Source organism: Sparus aurata, chromosome 13, assembly GCF_900880675.1.
Source record: "Sparus aurata chromosome 13, fSpaAur1.1, whole genome shotgun sequence".
Taxonomy (NCBI): domain Eukaryota; kingdom Metazoa; phylum Chordata; class Actinopteri; order Spariformes; family Sparidae; genus Sparus; species Sparus aurata.
In genome coordinates, this window is record NC_044199.1 from 13497710 (window position 1) to 13520348 (window position 22639).

General features: G+C 43.4%; 2 protein-coding genes across 7 annotated transcripts in view; both read right to left on the reverse strand.

The window, feature by feature from the left end:
- Positions 1-4: 4 nt before the first annotated feature.
- Positions 5-3331, reverse strand: rfxap (regulatory factor X-associated protein). The gene is made up of 3 exons (XM_030438781.1): positions 2599-3331; positions 2170-2280; positions 5-809 (listed from the first exon to the last, which is right to left on the reverse strand). The coding sequence occupies exons 1-3, from the start codon at positions 3025-3027 to the stop codon at positions 705-707; spliced, it is 645 nt and encodes a 214-aa protein (XP_030294641.1). The 5' UTR covers positions 3028-3331; the 3' UTR covers positions 5-704.
- A 2299-nt stretch (positions 3332-5630) lies between these two features.
- Positions 5631-22639, reverse strand: part of LOC115593775 (serine/threonine-protein kinase DCLK1-like) — a 57863-nt gene continuing 40854 nt past the window's right edge. For 3 of the 6 annotated variants that reach the window (XM_030437432.1, XM_030437430.1, XM_030437431.1), the window contains 10 exons: positions 16693-16774; positions 16114-16286; positions 15612-15731; positions 12182-12328; positions 10709-10842; positions 10528-10605; positions 10324-10420; positions 10139-10219; positions 9825-9938; positions 5631-7814 (listed from right to left, as the gene is read on the reverse strand). In XM_030437432.1, the coding sequence (XP_030293292.1) occupies positions 7533-7814; positions 9825-9938; positions 10139-10219; positions 10324-10420; positions 10528-10605; positions 10709-10842; positions 12182-12328; positions 15612-15731; positions 16114-16286; positions 16693-16774 (1308 nt within the window). In that variant the 3' untranslated portion in view covers positions 5631-7532. Of the gene's footprint in view, positions 7815-9561; positions 9636-9824; positions 9939-10138; positions 10220-10323; positions 10421-10527; positions 10606-10708; positions 10843-12181; positions 12329-15611; positions 15732-16113; positions 16287-16692; positions 16775-22639 lie in introns of all 6 variants that reach the window. The other 3 variants (XM_030437435.1, XM_030437434.1, XM_030437433.1) reach the window with 3 other exon arrangements.

The following is a 22639-nucleotide window of genomic DNA, read 5'->3' on the forward strand; positions in this document are numbered from 1 at the left end:
GAGATATTTCTCAATGGTAATGTTATAATTTTACTCTCATATTCACAGCAGGGCATTCGCACACTTCAACTTTAAAACACAGCAACAACAAAAACAGTACATGATTTCTACTTCCAGACACAAAACCAACCAGCTAGCATGACCGATATTCATCCCACCAAACTTACATTTGTATTTATTTTCATACAAGGATAGAAAATGTGTTAAAAACAAGTTCTGGAGGCCCCACTTGACTGAGAAGAGGCTGCAGACATGCGTGGAATCAATACATGTTAAAGAAGAGAAAACATTTAAATAAGGAGAAGATCATCGGTTATTGGATAGGGTCTGTATCGGCCCCAAAAGATCCATACCAGTCGGGCACTATGCTAAACATGAAAAGAATGTTGGCTTCTATTCAGGATATTAGATTTCCTAAACAGCACCAGGCATGGTTTGATCTCATAGTCAGTCTGCTCCCTCAGGAATTCACACATTAGAGGGATTTAGATCAGTTCAACCTTCTTTAGTCCACCAGCCTCACCGCACTTTCAAAAACATCCCTTGATTACCAGGTTATTCTTTCCGCAGCATGTCTGTTTGTCTGTCTGTCTGGCTGGGGAAATTCATGTTTACAGTGCACGGTTGCTATCCATTTACGCAGTAAGCACCAGTGTTTTCTTCAGGATTCTCTTATTCATCACCAACACATCTACCAGCGGGCGTCAGCAGCCCTGGAACTGCTGCTGTGACTGGCTGCGGCCCTGTGCAGCCAGGAGCTGCTGCTGCTGCTGCAGGAAGCTGATCACCTCTGGACTCCTCAGCAGGGACTGAAAGACACACACACATTCAAATTTCAGTGTACTGAAATAGTACAGAGCTTACTTGTCTTTTTTCTGCTTTTTTTAATTGCAAGTTCTCTGTAATTTAAAAACTGATGCCTCCCAGTCTGAGTGGAAGGACACAACACAAAAGTTACTTTGCGGATGCATGCAAGTAATGCAACCCAACAGAACTGAACAGCACCGTTAACACTTCCAGAGATCCTTTATTGAATTGTTTGGGAAGAGGGTTTACTCTGGACAGATTTCAGAAAAACAAACTTGAAACTAACTGAATTTCTCCCATCTTCATTTATTGTTGAATCTCTGAAGGGTGGTATTTTTTGTTGAACTTTTGTTGGAATCTTTGCTTTTGGAAAATATTATTTGAACTTGCTTAAGTCTACCAAAGGCCTCCAGGATATATCCAAGCTGTTGTTGTGAAATATCTTTTTAAAGTGGAATTTGCTAAATGTAAGTGACAGCCAGGGCTTAAAAGTGATGGCATGTATATCTTCACAGATCCAGATGTTATAGTCTGACGACCTAAAATCAATAGTCCAAATGGAGTTGTGGATTAGGAGAATGGTGACGCAGTATTTTATTAAGTCGGGAGTATTTTTCTGGCACGGCTCAAGGAACCTTAAAAAGAAGCGAGAGTCATTACGTCACTGAATCTTGCTTTGGGACCAGACTGTGGTGTCGGCTGTATTAAAGACAATAGGAGATTGAATTGAGAAACACACTAAATCCTAACATTCCTACGTTGTAAGACTTCTGATTTAAAAAATGCCTCCAGAAAAAGAAAGAACACACTTCAGAGAGAAGGTTAACCACTGATTTTCACCCCTCAAATGATTATACTGTGATCAAACGAGGCAGGTCTGACTGATTTCCACTGATGAGACTGCAATTATAGTGAGAACAGCAGCCTTTCCTAGCGTTGCGGGGGGGAAAAAATCAGTGGTTAACCTTCATCTGTCTGTGGTTCACCTCCATCTGAGGTGCGGCCTTTCATTTGCTGGAGGCGTTACTTCATCAAGAGTTATACAACGTAGATGAGTTGGGTTGAAAGATGTTTCTCCATCATCTCCCATTGATTCTTGTTGACTCCCAAAACAGCTGCTGTCACCACGGTTTGGCCCCAAAGTGTGATACGGTTGACATAGTAACACTTCCTTCTTCTTTAGGTTCCTTGGCACGGCTTGTGTCCACAACTCCTTTTCAAAGGGAATCATTTCATGACCAAGAAAATGATGCCAATCGTTAGTGTTTTGGAGACTTGTTGAGGCTCTTAAAAAGACGATCTATGTTGTGTTTTCTTCCATTTCACCACCAAATAATACATGTAGTTTGCATCATAACTTACCAGTCTTTTCTGGTTCAGGACCTGCTCTATCAGGGAGGGTCTGGCTGGCCTGTCCCCCATGGCACCCAGACGCTGTTTGTTCACAGACACCGGCCTCTCCTCTGAGTTTTCCTGATTAACACACACACACACACACACACACACACACACACACACACACAGAGAGAGAGAGAGAGAGAAAAGGCATAAACAAGCAATTAACTGGGGGGGAGTTGTGTTTGTTTTGTGGTTCAGGGAAGTCTGGAGAAAGAAGGGGCAGGGAGCCACATTAGCCAATAAGTTCAGCCCCTTGTTACACCCCTCCAAATTCCTTTCTACCCAGTCATCTGCATGTAGACAGGGGGTTGTTAAAGGGTTGAGGCGAACTAGAACAAATCATGACTGAATCAGATGAATGAGTACGAAAGCCTCCATGAAGCTTAATCTTACATCGAGTTTGCCACTGGACATGGCCTGGTCGCTCTTCTTCTTCTTGTACTTGTCTTTGTACATCTTGTTGCGGTGCTTTTTGCACATCCAGGGCTTCCTCTGCTTGGCCACCTGCGTCGAGGTCTCCGTGCATCCCTCATAGGTGCACTGTTTGGGAGCGTTGTCACCCTCCGACGTCTCCTCGTCGTTGAGCTCCTCCGGGCTGGCGGCGCCGTCTCTGGGATCCGAGGTGTCCAGGACGTCGCTCTCCTCGTCCGGATCGTCCGCGTCGTACGAGGAGGCGTTGTGGTCTGGTTCGTGCGGCGTCGTCACATTCCTGCTGTCGACCACCCCGCTCTTACTCACGTAGTACCTTTGTCCGTCTTTAGTGAGCAGGAGGGTCGAGTCTTTGTCTTTGCTGGCCGATGCCGAGGTGTCATCTTCGCTCATGGTTGCGGTGTAGCAGCGACAAGCTAGTGAGGCTAGCTAGCTAGCATCCCCTTTCGCAGTCAGCTCACGTAAGCAAGCTCAGTTAGCTAACACAGCTACTAGCTGACATTCGCCCAGTCATTTTCTTTTAGTGAATGCGTAAAGAAACCAAGAGGTGGGGAAAAAAACTAAAGATTTTTCAGCCGGCTACAGATACCTCCATGGGTCTGCTGTAGCCTGACACTGCTCGCATTTCGCACAACGGCTGAAGTTGACATCCGATTCACAGCTTCTTCTTTGGAATTTACCGGTCCACCTTAAAAGTGTCTAACCGCCTTTAGATGGCGCTGTTCAGCCACCTTCAAGTCGGTTCATGGACTGGGAGTAATAGATACAGGGATGATTAAATGAGAATGAATAACACAATGAAACGGTAAAAAAAAAAATAACACCTGTAAATTAGTTTACTATGAGCAAAGACAATAACAAAAAAGTGCTAGACCTAAAATTATCCAAATTTAGGATTGTAAACCAATTATAGACTGTGTTATTCATTTTCATTTCATCTTCCCCGTATGTATTACTTTCAGTCCGTGAACCGGCTTGAACATGACTGAATAGCGCCATCTACAGGCGGTATGACACTTTTAAGGTGGACTGGGAAATTCGAATCAGAAGCTGTGACTCGGATGTCAACTTCAGCCGTTGAGCCTTTCGCTGTACTTCAGTAATGGAGATGTTCTTCTTCGCCGCTTTGCTTCCATGTGTTAGAACGACCGCTAGTGGCCAAAATAACAAGTGCTCTTTTATTATATTATATTATATTATATTATATTAAATTGGGTCAAATTCCTTGTTTGTGTACACATACTTGGCAAGACTAGATTAGATTAGATTTTATCATGTAATTAAATAATGTATTTTTTTTCTCATTCAGTCATTCATTCGCAATCAGATAATAACAAGCACTGATTCTGATCATTAAAATATAATATATATATAATATAATACAGACATTCAGATAAATATATGTATAATTTACTTTTAACTGCACATTTGCTACTTAAGTATACTTTTGTCATAGAATTACTTGTGCTACAGAAGTACATTCATTATCAGATACTTTTGTAACATTTGTTTGAGTGACTTACTTTTACCAAAGTAATATTTTATCACGATAGCTTTACTTTTACTGTAAAAATACTATTATATTATATTATATTATACTACAATTACTGATGCACAATAAATATCGGCCCAATATTTGGAATTGTATCTGTTATAGCGGTATAAATTTGATATAAATAATAGTTGATAAGTGGAGCTAATAATATGAAACCATTTTGCTTTCATTGACAAGTGCCATATCCACACCTTTTTGTACTCCGTCAATAAAAACAGAGAAAAAGAAAAAGAAGGCTGTTGTTGGGCTAGTGATCTGATCTGATCTAGTTAATCTGCTGCAATGCTGAAAAAATCTATATTGTGCATCCCTTCTCATTTCATATTATATTACATGATATTGATGAGTTTGAATTATTCCTATTATTAACCAATAGTCAATACCAACTGGCTGTTAAGGCCCGTGGTCAAATGGCCTGCTTGTTCTTCCAGCTCATCAAACTGACACCGGCCTCTGCTGAAAGGACACTAAAATGACAGTATGATTTTCCGAAAGTACAACATCTGAGAGAGCTGAAAGAAAGATGGACAGCTTTTGTGGAGGCAGAGATACTTTGCAGGTACCAAAATGTCACCAGAAAATGTTAGTCCCTACTTGGTGTAGTGTTCCTGTAGGTAAGAATAGCAATAAAGTGTCAAGGTTCTGGCAACATGGCTGGGGGATCATAGGGAGATTGCAGAGACAGCTGTCTGGAGCTGGTATTAGCTGTGCAACAGGCAGAAAGGTGTGACACACTCAGTTCCTTATATATATTTTTTCATTAAACCTGCATACTCTCCCTTGAAAGGGGATATAGGACACAGGGGGAAGGCACATTTTAATTATCTATCTGTTTTTAACGCGTCCATCTTAAGTCTTAACTTTTTTGTACTGTTTATCGTATGATCTAATCGTTTTCTTATGTAACTGTGGTGACGCTGTAATCAATTTCAACAGCCAAACTGTGAAGCTCACTTTAGTCCACCACACCACCTGTTTGCCAAATTTTGAAATTTTGGATCCCACGCCTCTGGCCACAACTGCTGTGGGAATTCATGAGAACATCAAGTGCCCCTCTAGTGGAGTGCCACCCCGGCAGATAACAGTTCACAACAGCACCCAAAAAAAAGTCTCAGTGGGATGATGTGCACTTAATTTAAAAACTGTATCAAGCATCTAAACCAGTGGTCCATTCATGCAGGCGGAAATCCGTTAAACTTAAGTTTTAACATCACTAATTTAACTCAATGAATTACATTAAAGCTCTACAGAAGTCACAGACAATTTGTGTTTTTGAAACATTTTTTTTTATTTGTACTTTTATTATTGATAGACCATTGTTGAACAGAGGTACAGGTATCGGTATTGCAACGGATTGTAACACTGGCGCAGCTGTGAGAGAGACACTTTGGTAAACCACATGTGCTGGAGAGTGTGGGTTTCAAACAGCACAACCAAGTCGCACTGATCCGGTCGATTTTTTTTTTTTTTGCGGCACATTACTGTCTATGTGTGATGATGGGAGTAAATACAGAAACGTACAGACAAGTGTGACGACTGCAGGGAGATCATCCGCTTTTTAAAAAAATGACAGTCGCTCTGCATTTCTGTCAGTCATCCGGCTTCTCCTCGCTTTTTTAATCGTATATCAGGTACTGGAAATCCCTTTTTAAGGAAGTGACATCATTCCCAGTGTCTGACCGGAAGGAAAGACTTCCTTCTTCTCAATTCGCCTGCGTAGGTCCATCCATGTGGCATGACATCAGGTCTAAATAGTCTTCTTCTGTTTCACTCCGACCTGATGATCTCCTCTAGATTTTTTTTTTTTTGTGGTACACAGTTCTCATAGACTTACTACTAGTAAAGAAATATACTGTATTGTGAACTATCAAAATAAATAAAATTATGTTATTTACATAACATATAAACAATACGTCATCACGAAACTGTTTTTTTTTCTTTATTATAAGAATAGGCTACTGTATGTCTGTCATGCTTTCATCTGAACAAATGAAGCCATGAATGAGGTTGTACAGAGCTGAAATAAATCCTCCTCCGCCATCCTTCCAAGAGTGCTGCTGGTTCTCCGTTCTGTTCCGTTCTCTCGGAACCTGTTCGACTGCACCTCGAAGGCAGTACTTTGTGCAAATAGGCAGCCCTCATAGACCGTGAACCGTGTACAAATGCCACCTCCTAGGCCGCGACAATTATACCTTTCTTTACTGCTGGAAAATGTGTATGAAATGTGTCTTGTTAAGTGTCGGAGAGAAAAAATGTAAACAAGGCTTCCTATGTGTACGCGAGCGCCACAAAAGATCGAGAGTAATATGACATCGATGCGGAATGAAGGTGGAAAATGTGTGCACCGAGGAGAGAATTTGTTCAAAATGTTGAGTCTGCTACACAAAGCACCCGAATGCTGCTTGAAATTTGTGTCGTGAGTGAAGCGATTAACAAAATTGCGAGGTGGAGTCGAATGCACCATCGTTGTCTTAATAGCAGTCCGTGTAAAATGTAAACTGTAATACTGCAATCCAACATTACAGGAAGGCAACGCCAATACTGCGAGGAGCGCAGAGTTTAAGCACAAGTGCTGTCGTCTTTGTCATTTATCTTCTGTCGATGAACCCTGTTTACAAACACATTTGTAAAAACGCCTTCGCCCTCTGGCACAATAACGCCGTTATACGTGCAGTATCCTACTTCAACATTTTCTGAGCTCTACTTCTACACCATTTCCATTATTTTCCTTTTCCGGCAAGCTCCAAGTCAACACAGGGTTCTCCTTTGTGAAAAAAGGGAAATACATATAAAAAAAATGCAGTGAATAAAGAATAAATAAATAAGGTTCAATAAAACATGAACATTGGTCCATATTCTCATATTGCCTTTACGAGCTGCTCCACCACTCGGAAGTTTTCCATGTTGAGCCCAGATCATCACTGAAGGGTAACCGGCACTGTCGCCCCTTTGGCGCTCCTTGAGCTACGTAACATGTGCTCAGATGAGAGAACGTTAAAAAAGAAATAAATGAAAAGTTTTTCCTTTTCCTCGTGATCTCTTGTTGCATTTATAGTCCTTTCACAACCTTTTTACCTTTCTTCTTTTTTTTTTCTTTTTTTAAACTCTATCCACCCTCAGATCGATCTCTCCACCGGGATTTGGAAAGATGGATTCAGGAAAAGCTAAAAGTTCTCTCTGATTTTTTTTCCCCCCTCCACAGTTCACCCCTGGCCCCCGAATGAGAGGCTGTGGGGATGCTGATGTCTCCTCTTCCTCCTCCTCCGTATAGAGGGAGGAGCTGGATGAGGATGTTCTTTTCCTCTTCGCTGCTTCCTCCTCCTCCTCCCCCTCCATCCCCTCTCTAGAAGGGCGAGCTGGGGGAGCAGGTGTTACTGGCTGAGCTGATGGAGATGTCATCAGAGTCAGATGGGAGGCTGGGGTTCAGGGAAGGGTCAGAGCAAGCGTCAGGGGTCAGAGAGGGGGGGGCCACGGGCAGGCACCTGGGAGGCTCCGCCCATAGTGTTTTCGTCGTTGATGTTGTTACTGTTGTCACCGTCGCTGGCATCATCTGCAAAGGCAGCGGCTTCACATCCGGGTGGCATCCTCGTCTGAGAACCTGCCCCTCCTTATCAAGAGAGGTGGCCTGAAACAGGGAGAGACGGGAACATTACGGTTAGATCCTCTAACGCTTCAGATCCAGCAGCAGAGAGCACGATTGAATATGGAGGACCAGGAGCGCCTTGCACGCGTTCATGAAGTCATTCATCAATGTGTTTAATTGGACATTCAGTAGAAGGATTAACAAAAGTCAAAACTGTAATTAAATCATTCACCATTACACAATTGTTTTTAAAAAAACATCTATCATTCTTTTGTTTCTGCGTTCATTGTCCCATTAAATTATTTTGCTGTCATTTTTTAATGGCAGTGTGATGTTAATTGGAAAGCCTGAAAGAAAAAAGTAAAATATTCTATTTGAAAAGTTCAATCCATAAGTTATATAATTCACCCTTGCTCAGTTTAGCACACTCAAGGGTTCTGCTCTTCAAAACGTTATGTTGAGATAGGTTACGATGAGATAGGTTACGATGAGTTAAGTTACGATGAGTTAAGTCTCGATGAGTTAAATTACGCTGAGTTTCACTGTATATTCCTGTTGATTTACGTTACGTTAAGATATGTTATGTTAACTTACATTAAGTTCCTTCCGTTACATTATGCAGAGTTCCGTTCCGTTTAAGTTATGCCGAGATACATTATATTCCGCTCTACTATGATGTCTTAGGTTTCATTGCGTTGATTTACGTTAGGTAAAGCTAAATTACAGTTACATAATATTCCGTACCATTATGATGAGTTACATTAAGCTGAGTTACGGTAACTTGAGTTTGCTTTACAATGAGTTACACCACAGTTACGTTATGTAGCATTACGTCATATTGACTTTAATTATGTTAAATTAGGTTACATCATGTGAAGTTCAATTATGTTGAATTACGTTACATTAAGCTACATTGTGTTGATGTACATTACGTTCTATATATACCGTAAATTGCATAATTTCGATTTATTTAGATTAGTCCATATAATTGTTTTGCATATGTATGCACTCATTTGTTATTAATTTATTCAAGACTGTTACTGATTTTCTCTCGTCAGTGTCCAATTCTTGTAAATATCACCCAGTGAATTTTTAACGATAAACCTTTGTAAGCATGCAACTCTGGGTCCTCCATGAATCAGGTGCGGATAAAGTCACACAACAGGAGTTGGCAGTGGGCGCTCAATAGGCCCGGTGTTAGTGGGAGGTAGCCAGGCGGGGAGCATGACATCAATCAAAAAAAACACTGAAAACGACTGCAAAAAGCAAGGGGACGGGGGTTATTTCTTTGGAAGGCAGCATTCACAAAGAAATGGTTCAAACAAAAAGTGACATAAGCAACATCAATTTGTTTACTTTGCTATGAAGGAAATTGTTTTTTTAGTGTGTTCACGCTGGGACATTTAGGGGAAACATTCACGGGGGTAACTTGGAGTTCCTTAGTCGCACACAAGAAGTCTACTGAGATACTGATATATGGAGACATAACATCAAGGACGAGGCTTGGGCAAAGGACAGACGACAAACGATGCATTCTGTGTAGGATATGCATTTGCAGCGAGCGAGGGATGAAAGGAAAGGAGCAGAAAAGCCAAGCACAAACAGCGGGGACGACATGAAGCTGTCAAAGCAGCACAGCAGCAGCCAGTCAGCGGGGCTCTGCATGCAGGGAGGAGGAGGAGGACATCAATTTCAGAGACACTATTTCGGTTTGTAATGATTTTCTCTCTGTTTTTTTTTTTATTTTTGACCGTCCACCCGGTCGTGTCTCTATGGAAACCTGGCGTACCTTATCCAGTACATGGCCGGGTGCTGGTAGAAATCCAACGACCCAGATCGCTGCATAGAAAAGCTGTCATCCAGCTGAACACAAAGAGAAACCAGCACAGTCAAACACCAGTTCACTCGAAAAACAGAAGGACACACTTCACTCAGAAAGTCTAACTGCAGACCTCTGCATAAACCAATGATAACTACGACTTCAGATGAAGCCAACAATGGATCAGTGCAGTTGGTCTATGGGTACTGTAGTTTCTAGTGGCAGTGACTTACAGAAATGACTGACACTCCTGCAGTGGTGTCGCTGACCTTCGGATTGGTGTTGAAGTGCTTCTTTATCTTCCCTGCTACTGATAGCTGATGATCGTTCTCACATAGACCTTCATCCTGTATCAAGCGAAGGAGGAGAGGACCAAAATTCAGTGTTGATGGGAAAATATTGTGACTCATCATTAATGGGGGTAGATTGGTGTATTAGGGCCAACGTAGGGGGAGAAAAATGTAAAGTTGTACATTTGCGAGAATTAAACGTATCGTCTAATCAAGTCCGAGCGTCATAGTAAGGGCTGAATTGACGCTATACTCACAGTGACCCACGGATGCTCCAGCACCTGGAGGGCAGTGTATCTCTGATCCACCTCCACCTCCAGCATCGATCGAATCAGCTCCTTCAGCAGCAAAAAAAAAAAAAAGTATTGGTTTAGTTTGTTTTACTCCAAACATCTGGATCCGCTCACACTCAGACAAACAGATACTGTACATAGATGTTCACCATGGCCGTCTCCGACACGTTGTCCCAGTATGGTAGAGGGAATTCTAGCTGTCCCATTAGTATCTGATCGAAAAGCACTTCTTGATCGTCACTGCTCCTGCAACAAAAAAGGGAAATACCGTTATGAGTCTTAAACATGACTCTTACTATCTCAAGAAAACGTTAATACAGGTGACATTTCACTTGGCGGAGCAGCTTTCTTACCCTCTAAAGGGTGGGAAACCACACAGCAGGATGTAGGTGATGACTCCAGCTGCCCAGATGTCCACCTTAAGGCCATACCTGCGCCGAGACAAAGACATATTATGACTTAATGGAAAACAGTGCAATGAAAAACACAAATGTTTCTTCTCCTGTACCCTCTATTCTGCTCAGAGGCCCTTACCCTGTTTCTGTGATGATTTCAGGTGCTACATATGTCGGGGTCCCGCACACAGTGTAGAGGGGTCCGTCCACCACAGTTGCCAAACCAAAGTCTCCCAGTTTCAGGCTTTTGCTTCCGTCTGCATGCTCATACACCTAAGGACACAGAACAACTGCTGTTAAAAGGAGGATCTTAAATGGCCCGCAATGAGATGAGTATGATCCCGACTGTGGGGCATAACAACTCCTCTTTTCTGCAGCTGCATTCACGGTACTCGAGTGTTCTAGTCAATTTTTATATTCTTTAAGTGATCAGGCATCTTTCACAATATTTGCTTCTGTCTCAGCATCCCCAGGTCAAATTCTGGGCATTAGGTCGCATCATTGTGCATTGCTGTCTCCAAAAGTGCCACTGGGGGGCACCAAAGTACCAAAGTCTTGAAATGATCAGATCCTACACAGGGTGGCTTTGAACCATCAGATATCCTCAGCTCCAGGGAGCATTGTTTGGGATTTGTGCCCCTCTGCTTTGTTTTCACTTTTTCACAGTTCAATCAACCCACCTACACTCCATGTCCAGCACCACATGACGGACAAAGATAGCAACAAGCTAGTAAACACAGTTAGCTAGCATGCAGCTTGAGTTAGCCTGCATCTAATTTGCCTCTGTTATCCCTGGACAGATAGAAGAAGAAGAAAAAAACACCACACATTGACTCATTGAGCAGCTTAAAAGCAAGATATGTAGCTCAGGAGGTGGTGGAGACCAAAGCTTGAGCTAAAAGGAGTATTGGACTTGTATTCAAAAGGCTAGCTCAGGCTTAAGATAGCATGTCCTCAACTAGCTTGCTGTGGCTAAAAAGTAAATAAAAAGTGCTGTAAAGTTACATCAAGTCCTCTTGGAACATAGCATAGTGTTGAGGATACCTTTTAACGATCATGAAAAGGACAACTTTGTGAAGCTAATCGACAAAGAGCCAGCCCTCAGATGTGTAGCATTTCACTTTGGGCGGCTCACTCAGCCTCAGTGCTTCTTATATAATTGAAACTGTTCTACAGCCAAGAAGTGGAGACTTAAGAAAATAAGCTACAACCCCATCTTTTGTCAGCAGGGATGAATGTGGCTACAGAGGCCCGCTCAACTAGCATCGAAGTGGAGCATTTTTTAAAGTTTGGCTCGAACATCACTCGCAATTAGCGACTCGGGGTGGTAGAGAGCGGGCAAAGGTGGGATGGATGGATGACAGCTGTTGAGGGGAAAAGGGGAGGAGAAGACAACTAGGAGGTCGACAGAAGGGAGAAGGAGGGAGGGAAGGCACAAACGAGGGAGGCTGGAGAAGGAATGTGCGGGAGGTGTGAGGGCAGCAGGGATGAGTCATCTCATCTCCAGAGTGAGTGATATTACTTCACTGTTCATTGAGAAAGGAGGGAGGATATACTGCGGCAAAGTTATATGACCGCTCGCCACGTGCGAGAGCCCTGTGTGTGAACTCACCAGCAGGTTTTCTGGTTTGATGTCTCTGTGCACTATGTTGAGGCTGTGGAGGTATTTGATGGCGTTGGCCAGATTGTAGAGCATGCCGCTGGCGTCTCTCTCCGTGTATCTGTTGGCAGAGGTGATGGCATCGAACAGATCTCCCCCCTGTGGACAAATCATAGTGGACGGACAGGCCGGTTGTCAGTATTGGGGACAATGTCACGGGAGCTTTTTGCTTGGCGTTTTCGCACATGGGACCTGACAGATTCGCTTCCAAGTGTCGCAGTTGCTCATCTTTTCTGCTGAGACTCTAACGGCCAGAAAGTTTGATTTCCTGATATTTCCCTTCCATTCTAACGTCCCCTTCCCCTTTAACTCACCTCTCTGTTTGTCTGTTTCCCATATTTTTCACTCTATATGAATCTCACCCACGTCTTCTCTCTCTCTCTCTCTCTCTCTCTCTCTCTCCCTCTCTCTCTCTTATCCTCTCTGTGTTTCTCTCCCTGAGTGGACTAAGTGGAACAGAGGCTTAAAATAGGGCTGAATCGCTCTCTCTCTCTCTAAGATACAGCGTCAGGGTCCGACCTGCACAGCAACAGTTATTTAAACACGGGAGCCGTCAAATTTCCACAGCTCAGCCTCTAACCAATGCATCTGCACTCTATCCTCACTATGTGGCCGAAAGTATGCGGACGTTACACTTAAACGTGTTTGTCGAACATCACTGCAAAAGCATAAATCCCAATGTGCTGCGACCAGTGTTGGGGAGTAACGAATTACATGTAACGACGTTACGTAATTTAATTACAAAATTTACGTAATTGTAATCCGTTACATTACTGGGAGAAAATATGTAATTAAATTACAGTTGCTTTTGGAAATTTCAATGATTACAACTTAAGTTACATATGAAAAATCGTATCCCTGTATTACAAAGGTGGCTCTCTTTTAACCCGGCTAGATCACCATGGTAACTTATGGTTAGCTCATAACCTGGTCCCGACCAGGTTCTGTTCAGACTTTCAGCTTAAAATCGGCTATAAAAGCACCGCTGTTTAACGATTTAACTCATTTACAGCTGGCGTCACCTTTACTTTGAAAGTCCAGTGGAGCTGGATCAGAGCGGAGCATTTGTACGGAGGGAGAGATCGCGCTGATCCGCTGCTGTTTACTTTCTCTCCGCGTCTCCGCCTACAGATGTTCAGCTGAGGGGATACGCTGCTCAGCTGATGATCCGACTCACGTCAGGAGGTCATTTATTAGGCTATAGCCTATTTACTTTTATATACAGTCAGTCACCACTGAAAGAAGTTGTGCGCTCGCAGCAGGACAGATAATTTAACTTAATGTGGCCATGAATAAATTATTTGTTTCGCCTGTTATGTGTTGCCCAAACGCAAATCTTGAGTAGGTCTTCTCTGTTTTCTCACATTTAAAAAGGTCTTTGTACAGAGACAACATGAGATTTGCTTGTAGCTACAGCACCTAAAAAACCCACTGTAACCTATTTTCATACGCACACCCAGCCTCGCTTTCAATAAAACACACACTGGCATTTTATAATTGCGATCAGTGAAACATATGAAAACAATATAAAACACAGTTTAAAACAACAGTTGTTGTTGCTCTAAAGCGTCATATTTAAAAGCAGCTCAATGTAGAGCTGTCAGAAATTAAAATCAGCCTCCTCTTGTCATATTTGCAGCAACACTGTTGCTTCAGGCTGTGATCAGGCTTTTTTTGTATCCTCATACTCTCTCCATTAAAACAACCTGCTCCTCTTGGCTGAAATCAGCCCGTTGTCGCTCCATTTAGTGAGGAAGTGAGCCTCCTTCGCAGGTCAGGCCTAAGGTCAGACTCATAATATATGGTGAAACCTTTGAACTGAAAGGTTTATCACACTATAGGTCTTAAAATGTGAAAATGGTTAGCAGTTGAGAGATTTCATTCAAAATTAAGAAAAGTAATCAAAATGTAATCAAATGTAATTAGTTACATTACTTTGAGAAAGTAATTGAAATAGTTACACTACTATTACATTTTCAACAGGGTAACTTGTAATTGTAACCAACTACATTTCCAAAGTAATCTTCCCAACACTGGCTGCGACCACATATTCAGTCCAGTGGCCAGGAATAAAATGCTTCCTTTTTCGATTTCCGCAAACATGTCACGTTCATATGAGATGTGCACGAGCCCACCTTCATGTTGGTGGGTGAAGGGGAAGGGGTCGGCATTAAAACTAGGCAAGCCTGTGTTTTTGGTGGAACAACCGTACATTTTGGATCAGGCATCCGTACTTTTCAGAATACGACATTTTTGATGAGAGGTCGGTGTATTTCTGGCAAAGTTTTTGGCGAACAGAACCGGATATTTTTGATGAAACAGTGGGACGTTTCCAGCCAGTCTGTGGCAACAATTCAGGTGTTTTTTTTTTGCCAAAACAAGTGTTTTTTGTGCCTAAACCTAACGGGACCATAAACATGGCATTGTCGCCACATAAAACTGTAAAGTGAACCTAAAGTAACATAAAGTTGCCTCATTAAGAAGTATGAAAGTTTCAGCTTCCTCTTTTGATTTGCAGAAAACATGCACTGCCAAAATGTATTCTGGCGATCGGGTTGAACATCCTCCGCTCTTCCTGGAGGCTTTTCATGAGAGTTTTTAAACCTGGCTGGATTTAAGGCTCCTTCACAAGCCAGCTTAGTTCTTCCCAGCTATCTTCGAAAAAAATACATCTTTTTGGGCCTTGCTTTGTCACACCGAAGCACAAAAATGTTGCTCATTTTCCCATTAACTGAAAGGGACCTCACCCAAAAACAGCACCTGGCAAAAGGACACAGAAACTATGTGTGTGAGCCATACTTTTGGCTATAACTTGCACCATCTCTCCCCCTCTCTAACCGTTTCGATCCCATCTCCGGTGCACCCATCTGTCTCTCCCTCTCTCGGTCCCCGTCATCCTTAAAGTGACTTTCTCAAACTCATTCATCTGAAGCCTCCACTCGACCCCCCCCCCCCCCCCCTTGGTCGCGCTCACACGTGCATGCGTTTTTTTTCTCCCACAGATTGCCTCTCATCTATATTCTGTAGTACTCTACGCCACGATGCGAACAGATGGATCACATTTCTGGCTCCTGAATTATGCACAAACATTTCCCGACTCAGAGAATAAAGAATGTGGACACACGAGCGCTCGGGGCCACAGACCGATTCTCTCGGTCCCGTACTGTGACTGGTTGGAACTCATCGTTTGCTTCCCCGGTCCTTCTCTGTCACTGTTTTTGCCTCTCTGCTCCGAACGTGGAGATAATGACCACCAACACAGTGTGTAAAGTACACATACATGATCTTAGTTTGGCCAAATATCCCATTTTGTCCACAACCAGAGCAGATGACACACTAACACAATCAAATAAACATGTTATTACAGTAGACAAAAACGCACCTTGACCAGCTCCATGACCAGATAGAGTTCGTTGTAAGTGTCCATCTCCTCTATGAGCAGGACGATATTCGGATGTTTGACCCGGCGGAGGATGGCCACCTCGTTCTGGATCATGTGCTCCTGGAAATAAGAATTAGAGTAGAATGGAAATATGTGATTCTGGTATATACTAAGCAAAAAAAAACGTGAGCGTAATTACTGAAATCATGTGTTGCACAGAGCTTAAAGAATAAGTTCACCCAGAAATTACTCAGTATTTTTTGTTTTTGTTTTTTTGTTTTGTTGATTATGAAACTTCACCTGGCCTTCGATCGGCATGAGGTTGAGAAGCTATTAATGTTAAGGTGAACTTATTCCTGAAGAAAAGGTTGGTGTTCTTGGTTTTCTTCCATATACCTGAGCAGTTCTCAACACAGGTATCTTGTTTTTCTACACAACAAGCAACAGTATGTCTACTTGAACACTCTTGTACAGCGCGAGCCATTCCTCGTTCGTAGTTTACCTTGCCTCTGCATTTGCCCTTGTTGATGATCTTCAGAGCGTACTCCCGTCCCGTGGAGTGTTCCACACATTCCCGGACGACTGCGAAGTTCCCGTCGCCCAGCATGCGTCCCACCTTGTAGCGGTCTGATATGTAGGACGGCACAGCTGGAACCTCGTCGACTACGACCTCAGCTGCGGGGGAAGGGAGCACGAGGTTTAGAGCAGCCGAGCGGCCCGATAAAGTAAACCAGTTCACACTTTTTGACTTCAATGTACACGTAGGTAAGTGCAGAGGACCCTTGTAGCCTATACAAGCATCTGTGATTTATTATAATCCATTTAATTGATATGAAACCGGACCAACAATGGGATTAGTGAAAGGATTTACAGATACATAATACATTAATAGATGAGAGAAGCGAAGAAAGACACTAGAGGAAGGAAGGACGTACAGAAACAGAATAGAGACAGGAGAGGCGAGAGCGAGGCACCAAAGGTCATGAACGTGATTCAGACATGCACGATATTTGCAAAACACGTCGCCTTCGCTCGCTGTCGGACAGACGGGGCGGCCTGGCGGCGTCAACTTTTTCCTCACCTTCGGTAACACCTCCATCCCCGTCCTCCACCGAGCTGGAGACTTTAGCGGAAGACAGAGAGGCGGAAGAACCCTGGGACCCCTGCGGAGAGGGAGAGGGCAAGACGATGAGGAAAAAAAGAAACGAGGGAGAAGACAACTATTCAAATCTTGCATTTCTAAACCCAGAATAGTTTGTAACAAAGCGCGATCAAACAGTCCCCTCTCGCGACAACCCCCGGCTGAAACAAGCTTCCAAGAATAGACGAGAGAACATTGCGAGGCTCGTCTTCATCCTCAGAACATCCTCAAGTCTGTCTTTGTGTTTGCACGTCTGTGCGCTGGCAAAATGAGCCAGAGCAGATTTACTTAAGCCACTGAGCCGAATATAAACCAGGTTTACTTATTCAGCAGAGCACCTGGTGTGCGCGTCCACTGTGGGAAAGACGACTGGCATCCCAACAAGTTCTCCACTTTTACAGAACTGTTAAGCAATTCCTGTCTGATTGCGCCTCCCTGTACTACCTTTAACACGGCGCAGAAAACGCAGATTTTGGGGTGAGACTAATAACGTCGGATGAATGCCGCCTTTAATCTGGCTCGGTGAGTAGGAGGTCATTAAGGCGAAAGAGAGAGCGGCTGAGATGCGGCGTCTGCATCTATCTGAAGACAAAAACTCATTACGCCCTCCACCTCCTAACCTTCTGTCTGGTTGTCATGGAAGCAACAAGGGCGGGGAGCGAGGATCTAGTCGGGACTGTAAATGAGAATCTACCTCTCTCGTGCTTCTGTCTTTTTTCCTGCGCTCCCGTCCATCTTCACCCGCTCTCCTCGCCCTCCGATTCTTTTTTCCACGACAACCGAACAATTCGATCGTGCTTCATTTGTCTCGGCGGGCACCTGTCAGGAGGATTAGTCTCTCCATTTGTAAGATGAACATTTTTCAAGTGTTCAATATCTATCCGTCTGTCTCCCCTCTCCTCCGTCTCCCCCCTCTGCTCCACTTCCCTCCCCTGCCTCACAGTCAGCCCTGAGGGCACAGCATTGTCAATTCTTTGTGGTTTTCCGAGCTGCTGGAGCTGCGACGACTAGCAGATTAATCAAGTCAGTTAAAAGACAATTAATTGACGGTTATTTTGATAGTTGATCATTTGTTTCTGTCATTTTTTTAAGCAAACAATGTCAAACATTTGCTTGTCAAACATAAGTATTTGGCCATTTTTTGTCATTTACGATAGGAAACGAAGAGTCTTTGGGTTTTGGACTGTCGGACGTCACGTTTGGTGACTCAATTAAACTTAAGAGAAACCAATTTCAAAGACCCCGAAGGTGCAGCCAGCACCTCCAGGTGGACCCTATTGCAATTTCTCTAAAACAAATATTGCCTGCTGGCCGAGGTGAATTATTAAGTACGGTTTGAGCTGTAAATGGTCTGCTCTATGTGTGTGATGCATGAGGTAGTCCCCATGTTCATCTTGCAGAGCAGTGCCTCGGCAGCCTGCTGGTGACCACCTCTGACTAATGTTGTCTCGCTGATGAGACATTTTTTTTCCCTTCGCATCTCGTCTCAGTGCAGGTGTAGTATTGGTGACGCGCTCTCATGACGAATTCACACCTCATAGTATAATTCACAAATCAGTCAGTCCTGGCTCCACGGAGGAGATGAGATGTCACATGTGTTGCTGTATAAATGGATGCTGTCCATCCGTTGTTATTGTGATCATAACACAGGAAGCACGGGCATGTGAGGAATCTTAGCGGTGCATTATTAAAGCATGTTAAAAGTTTGCACAATTTAAAAGGTGCAATATTTAAGATTTCCAGTTGAAAATATTCAAATGTTTACTAAATGGGAAATAATTTGCAGTTATCATAAATCCATATGTTGTGTTGCAGAGACATCTACTGAAGTTAGCATGCTAACCAGCTAGCCACAACCTCGGTCTCGGTCCAAAGTTCCTGGGCCAGCGGTAGAAACATCAACACTCCGGACTGCTGCAGCTAACTAGCTAACAACAGCTACAGTTTGCAGCAGGTACCGGTTTTTCTTAAGCCTTCAAAGATGGCCAATTCTTACGTATTGCACCTTTAAATGAGGTCACCGAGCATTTTTGCAAATTCTGGAATCCAGATAAGCTAGATAGCAAAATCAAGGCTGTAGCAATAGTGTTATTTTTATTTTTTATAATGTATAATATATCATTTTATAGTGAGTCATCGAGCCATGATTTCAAGCCCAACCATAGAATCTTGAACCCACAAATGATGAAAAACAGTTTGAAGGTCGAACTTAAAAATTCAGTAACATGAAGTTACCTGTATATTGTGTTTCAAAACAAATCTACGAACTTCCTTAACATGAAACTTAGGACATCTTTGATTGACACCTTTGAAGTGACCTTGAATGACAGCGTAGGTCAACATCTATTCATTAACAATATCAATGAGGTAATACTCAATACAAACTCAGAAATATATATATTAACTGAATAATCAAGCTGTTCTCAGAGGAAAATAAGGTCCCCCGTCTGAAGATGGAAAGGTTGCAGGGTCCGCCAGAAAACATTGATGATTTTTTTTGTTCTCTTTAACATTTTTCCCACTAAAACTACATAGTGAACCTTTAAAGGCTGCATTACAGGAAAAAACTGATGTAATTTTCGGACCCTACCAGACTCTTTTACGTGTTCTAACACCTGCCCTTACACACTTCAGTCATCAAATCCACATTGCTGATGATTATTTACCAAAAATCTTTTTGTGAAAGTAACTATAGTCACCCCTACGATACTGTGGCAACATCAATGTGGAGGCCTTTGGTCAAATATAATGTCATATTTATCAAGTGGCCACATGCTAGCATTTATGAAGTGCTTTTGAGCAGAAAATTCATATTGTATATTGCAGTATGGCCTAAAGATATACTGATATTATTCAATGACCACGCCTAGCGACGACAATGTTCCATAACTTCGGCGATCAGTTCCTTCACCCTGGCCTCAGACTGGGACGCGGCCCGGAGAGCTCTCTGTCCTGGCAGAGAGGGTAAAAAGCCAACCCATCGCATTAGATCTGAAAACTATTTACAGAGCGGCACGGCGCTGTATCTGCGGCCCAGTAGCTGTCAGCTCTTTTTTTACTCATCTCTGCCGCTCTGACCTAAAAGCCACCCAGGTGAATGTAGCCATGAGTCAGACCGCGCTCTGGTTTTACGTAATGTTGTTTTGGAACAAGAAAACCCACTTAATGCCTGTAAAGTTTGATGACCCTCCTGCGCTCTATCCGCACAACATCCCTCCTTCCGCTCTTTTATTTTCCTCGTCCCCGACTCGTACGCTCTTGCCCTCATCTCCCATCCAGCCCCCCCCCCTTCTCGTTTTGAACTCGTATCTTCTCTTCCTGCCACCGAGGGAAACAAAATACTGTTGCTGTGGAAACAGCTCGCAGAGAGGAGAGAGGAGAGGAGAGGAGAGAGGCAAGCTTATGAGACATCCAGAGTGGAGACAGAAGCCTATATATGGCCATTTCCTGTCTGCGGGCTGGGAGGCCGGGCTCAACCCTTCTATGAACACTGCGTCTGTCTTTCCTGTGCGACTTGCGAGACAGATGGAGTGACAGACAGACAGAGTGAGACGGAGAGAGAAAGACGTACGGAGTCTGGTCCGCCTGATATTGATCATTAGATTTGGCAGCAGCTGTCTTGTTATTGTTAGCCTGTCCAGCTTTTTGTGCCCCCCCCCCCCCCCGTCCATTGCACAACAACACACAGCATACTCACTGTTCCTAGCTCTACATCCTCTACTCTTTTTTGCTCCGGCTATGACTCACAGCACTAAAAAACACTCTGACAAACCTTTTGCATCATGGCTGCGGCCGCCGCTCCTCCAAAAAAGCCGCAAGGGCGACACTCAGCAGCCGAATACTGATCGGCGCATGAATGTGAATGGAACAGGATGTCCGTGATTGACCTTAAATGCGGAGCGTCATCTCTGAAGCATCCAGCAGAGAAATGGTGATTTTATACCGCAGTGGGAAAAGGAAGGCCGTCAACTGTAGAATTCAGCCTTTTAAGAAATGCCACCGCACGTGTGATGCTAGCCACGTTTGAATCTGATTATGAAACACCTCCTCAGGCCTGTTTTTTTGTCCCATCCGCGTGGCTTAGAGAGCCAAACCTCTCCTCCGAGCAGCATTTTCTTGTCACATTCACTGTCACACATCATCCAGCAAAAGCAGGATTTATTGGGGTTTGCTTCGCCGCAGAAATCTAATAAGACACTATGGGAACGGAGGAGGGAGGTGGGGGGGGGGGGGGGGATGTACTTTTTGTCCCAAGTTCCTGCTCTGCCTTTCATAGGAACACAGAGGATGATATGTCTTGGCTCTCATTCTTGCTGTCTAGACGGAGAGGAAACATAATCTACTTGACTCTCATCTGAAGAGATCAACGCCATCGGGAGGGATTCAGAGTCGCAGCTCTGCCAGTTGGACACAGGGAAGTTTTCTAATCACGATCCTTATGGACAGCAAATCTCGGGGGAATCTCAAGAACGTGATTAAATGCTTCAGGGAAGATTACATTTTTTTTTTTTTTTAAATGGGTGGGCTGCCTCCTCGCCCAACAAATAAACGAGCCATCCAGAACAGAAGCAAGTGGGACCGAGGGGGAGATGAATGTTCCTCTGGGAGTGTGCGTTTGTGTTGTAATCTATTCTCCGCTCCGTCGAATACAGATGCAGGTTTAACAAAAGAAAGAGAAACGTGCACAATTCCAGTGACTCATCCCGCGTCTGCTGGAAGTGTTTGGGGTTTTTTTTTTTGTGCGCGTGTATGTGTGTGTGAATGTGGTGAACATGATGTTAATGAGCAACACAAATGAGGCGCACGAGAAGAAGGAGGAAACACAACAAAATGAAAATGAAATGACAAATTAATTTAATGGTGACAACAATAAATGGAAATGAGTTACGTCGAGCAAAGAAAATACAAACAGAGAAAAAAAACAAAACAATTGAGCCGAGAAGAGCTGGCAGCCGAACATGACGAGGTCACGATGACTGGATGGTGGGGGCCAGGTTATCGAAATGTGACGCGAAAAACACAGAGAATTTTTCATATTTACATGTCTTACATGTTTGTAAAAATAAATATCTGCGATTTCTGCTGTGACCGATTTTTCAGACGTATGAAAGATATGTAAATATCAGCTGATTTGAATTGGTTGGCGAACAATCTGAACTGTTCGAGAAAACCTCAAAGTTGCATCTTTTAGCTTCCTCATGTGCTGCAGCCAGTCTTTGTGGCGGGTACAGGAACAAACAAACAGAAAATGGACAATCCGTCTAAATGACACCAACACAACAATGAAATAAGAAATATAACACAGCCAAATGAACGAATACAACTTTTAGTAACGACACACTCACATGGATGAGATGAGACAATAGATAACAAGTTCATCAGAGACACATTCAGTCTGCTCTCTCTCTCAGTCACACACTTTTTCTCTCTCTCACAAACACACACACACACAAACACACACATCATTTCGTTATGAATCACCCAACACAAAATATGGACGGTAACAATAAGAGGTGGAGCATGCAATTCAATGGACAGTGAGTGACTCAGTGAGCGAGAGGAGGATGCAGGTGACATACTACGGTCGGCAATTAGCGCTTTCTTTTTCTTCTCGTACACTCTCGCACACACACAAACACACACATGCGCAGAAAATTATGAGTCGAAGTGAACCGCTGGCTGAGTAGTTTTTCTTATTTCGCTCAGTGGAATGTGCACATTATATCTCTGCATCTTCCAGTGGGACATCCCAATGAAAGCAGGCATAATAATATATGATTAAACTACAGGAGCGATATCGGTATCGGTATCGGCAATCGGCGTGTCTGATGTCGCTGTGCTGGTGTTGCTCCAAGAACAAATGAATCCATGTTGTTACGGGACCATC

Coding starts and splice junctions, on each gene's coding strand:
- rfxap (XM_030438781.1), bottom strand. CDS start 3,027: ATGAGCGAAGATGACACCTCGGCATCGGCCAGCAAAGACAAAGACTCG. Junction 2,281..2,598: donor TGTCCAGTGGCAAACTCGAT/GTAAGATTAAGC, acceptor TGTGTTAATCAG/GAAAACTCAGAGGAGAGGCC. Junction 810..2,169: donor TCCTGAACCAGAAAAGACTG/GTAAGTTATGAT, acceptor TGTGTCTTTCAG/TCCCTGCTGAGGAGTCCAGA.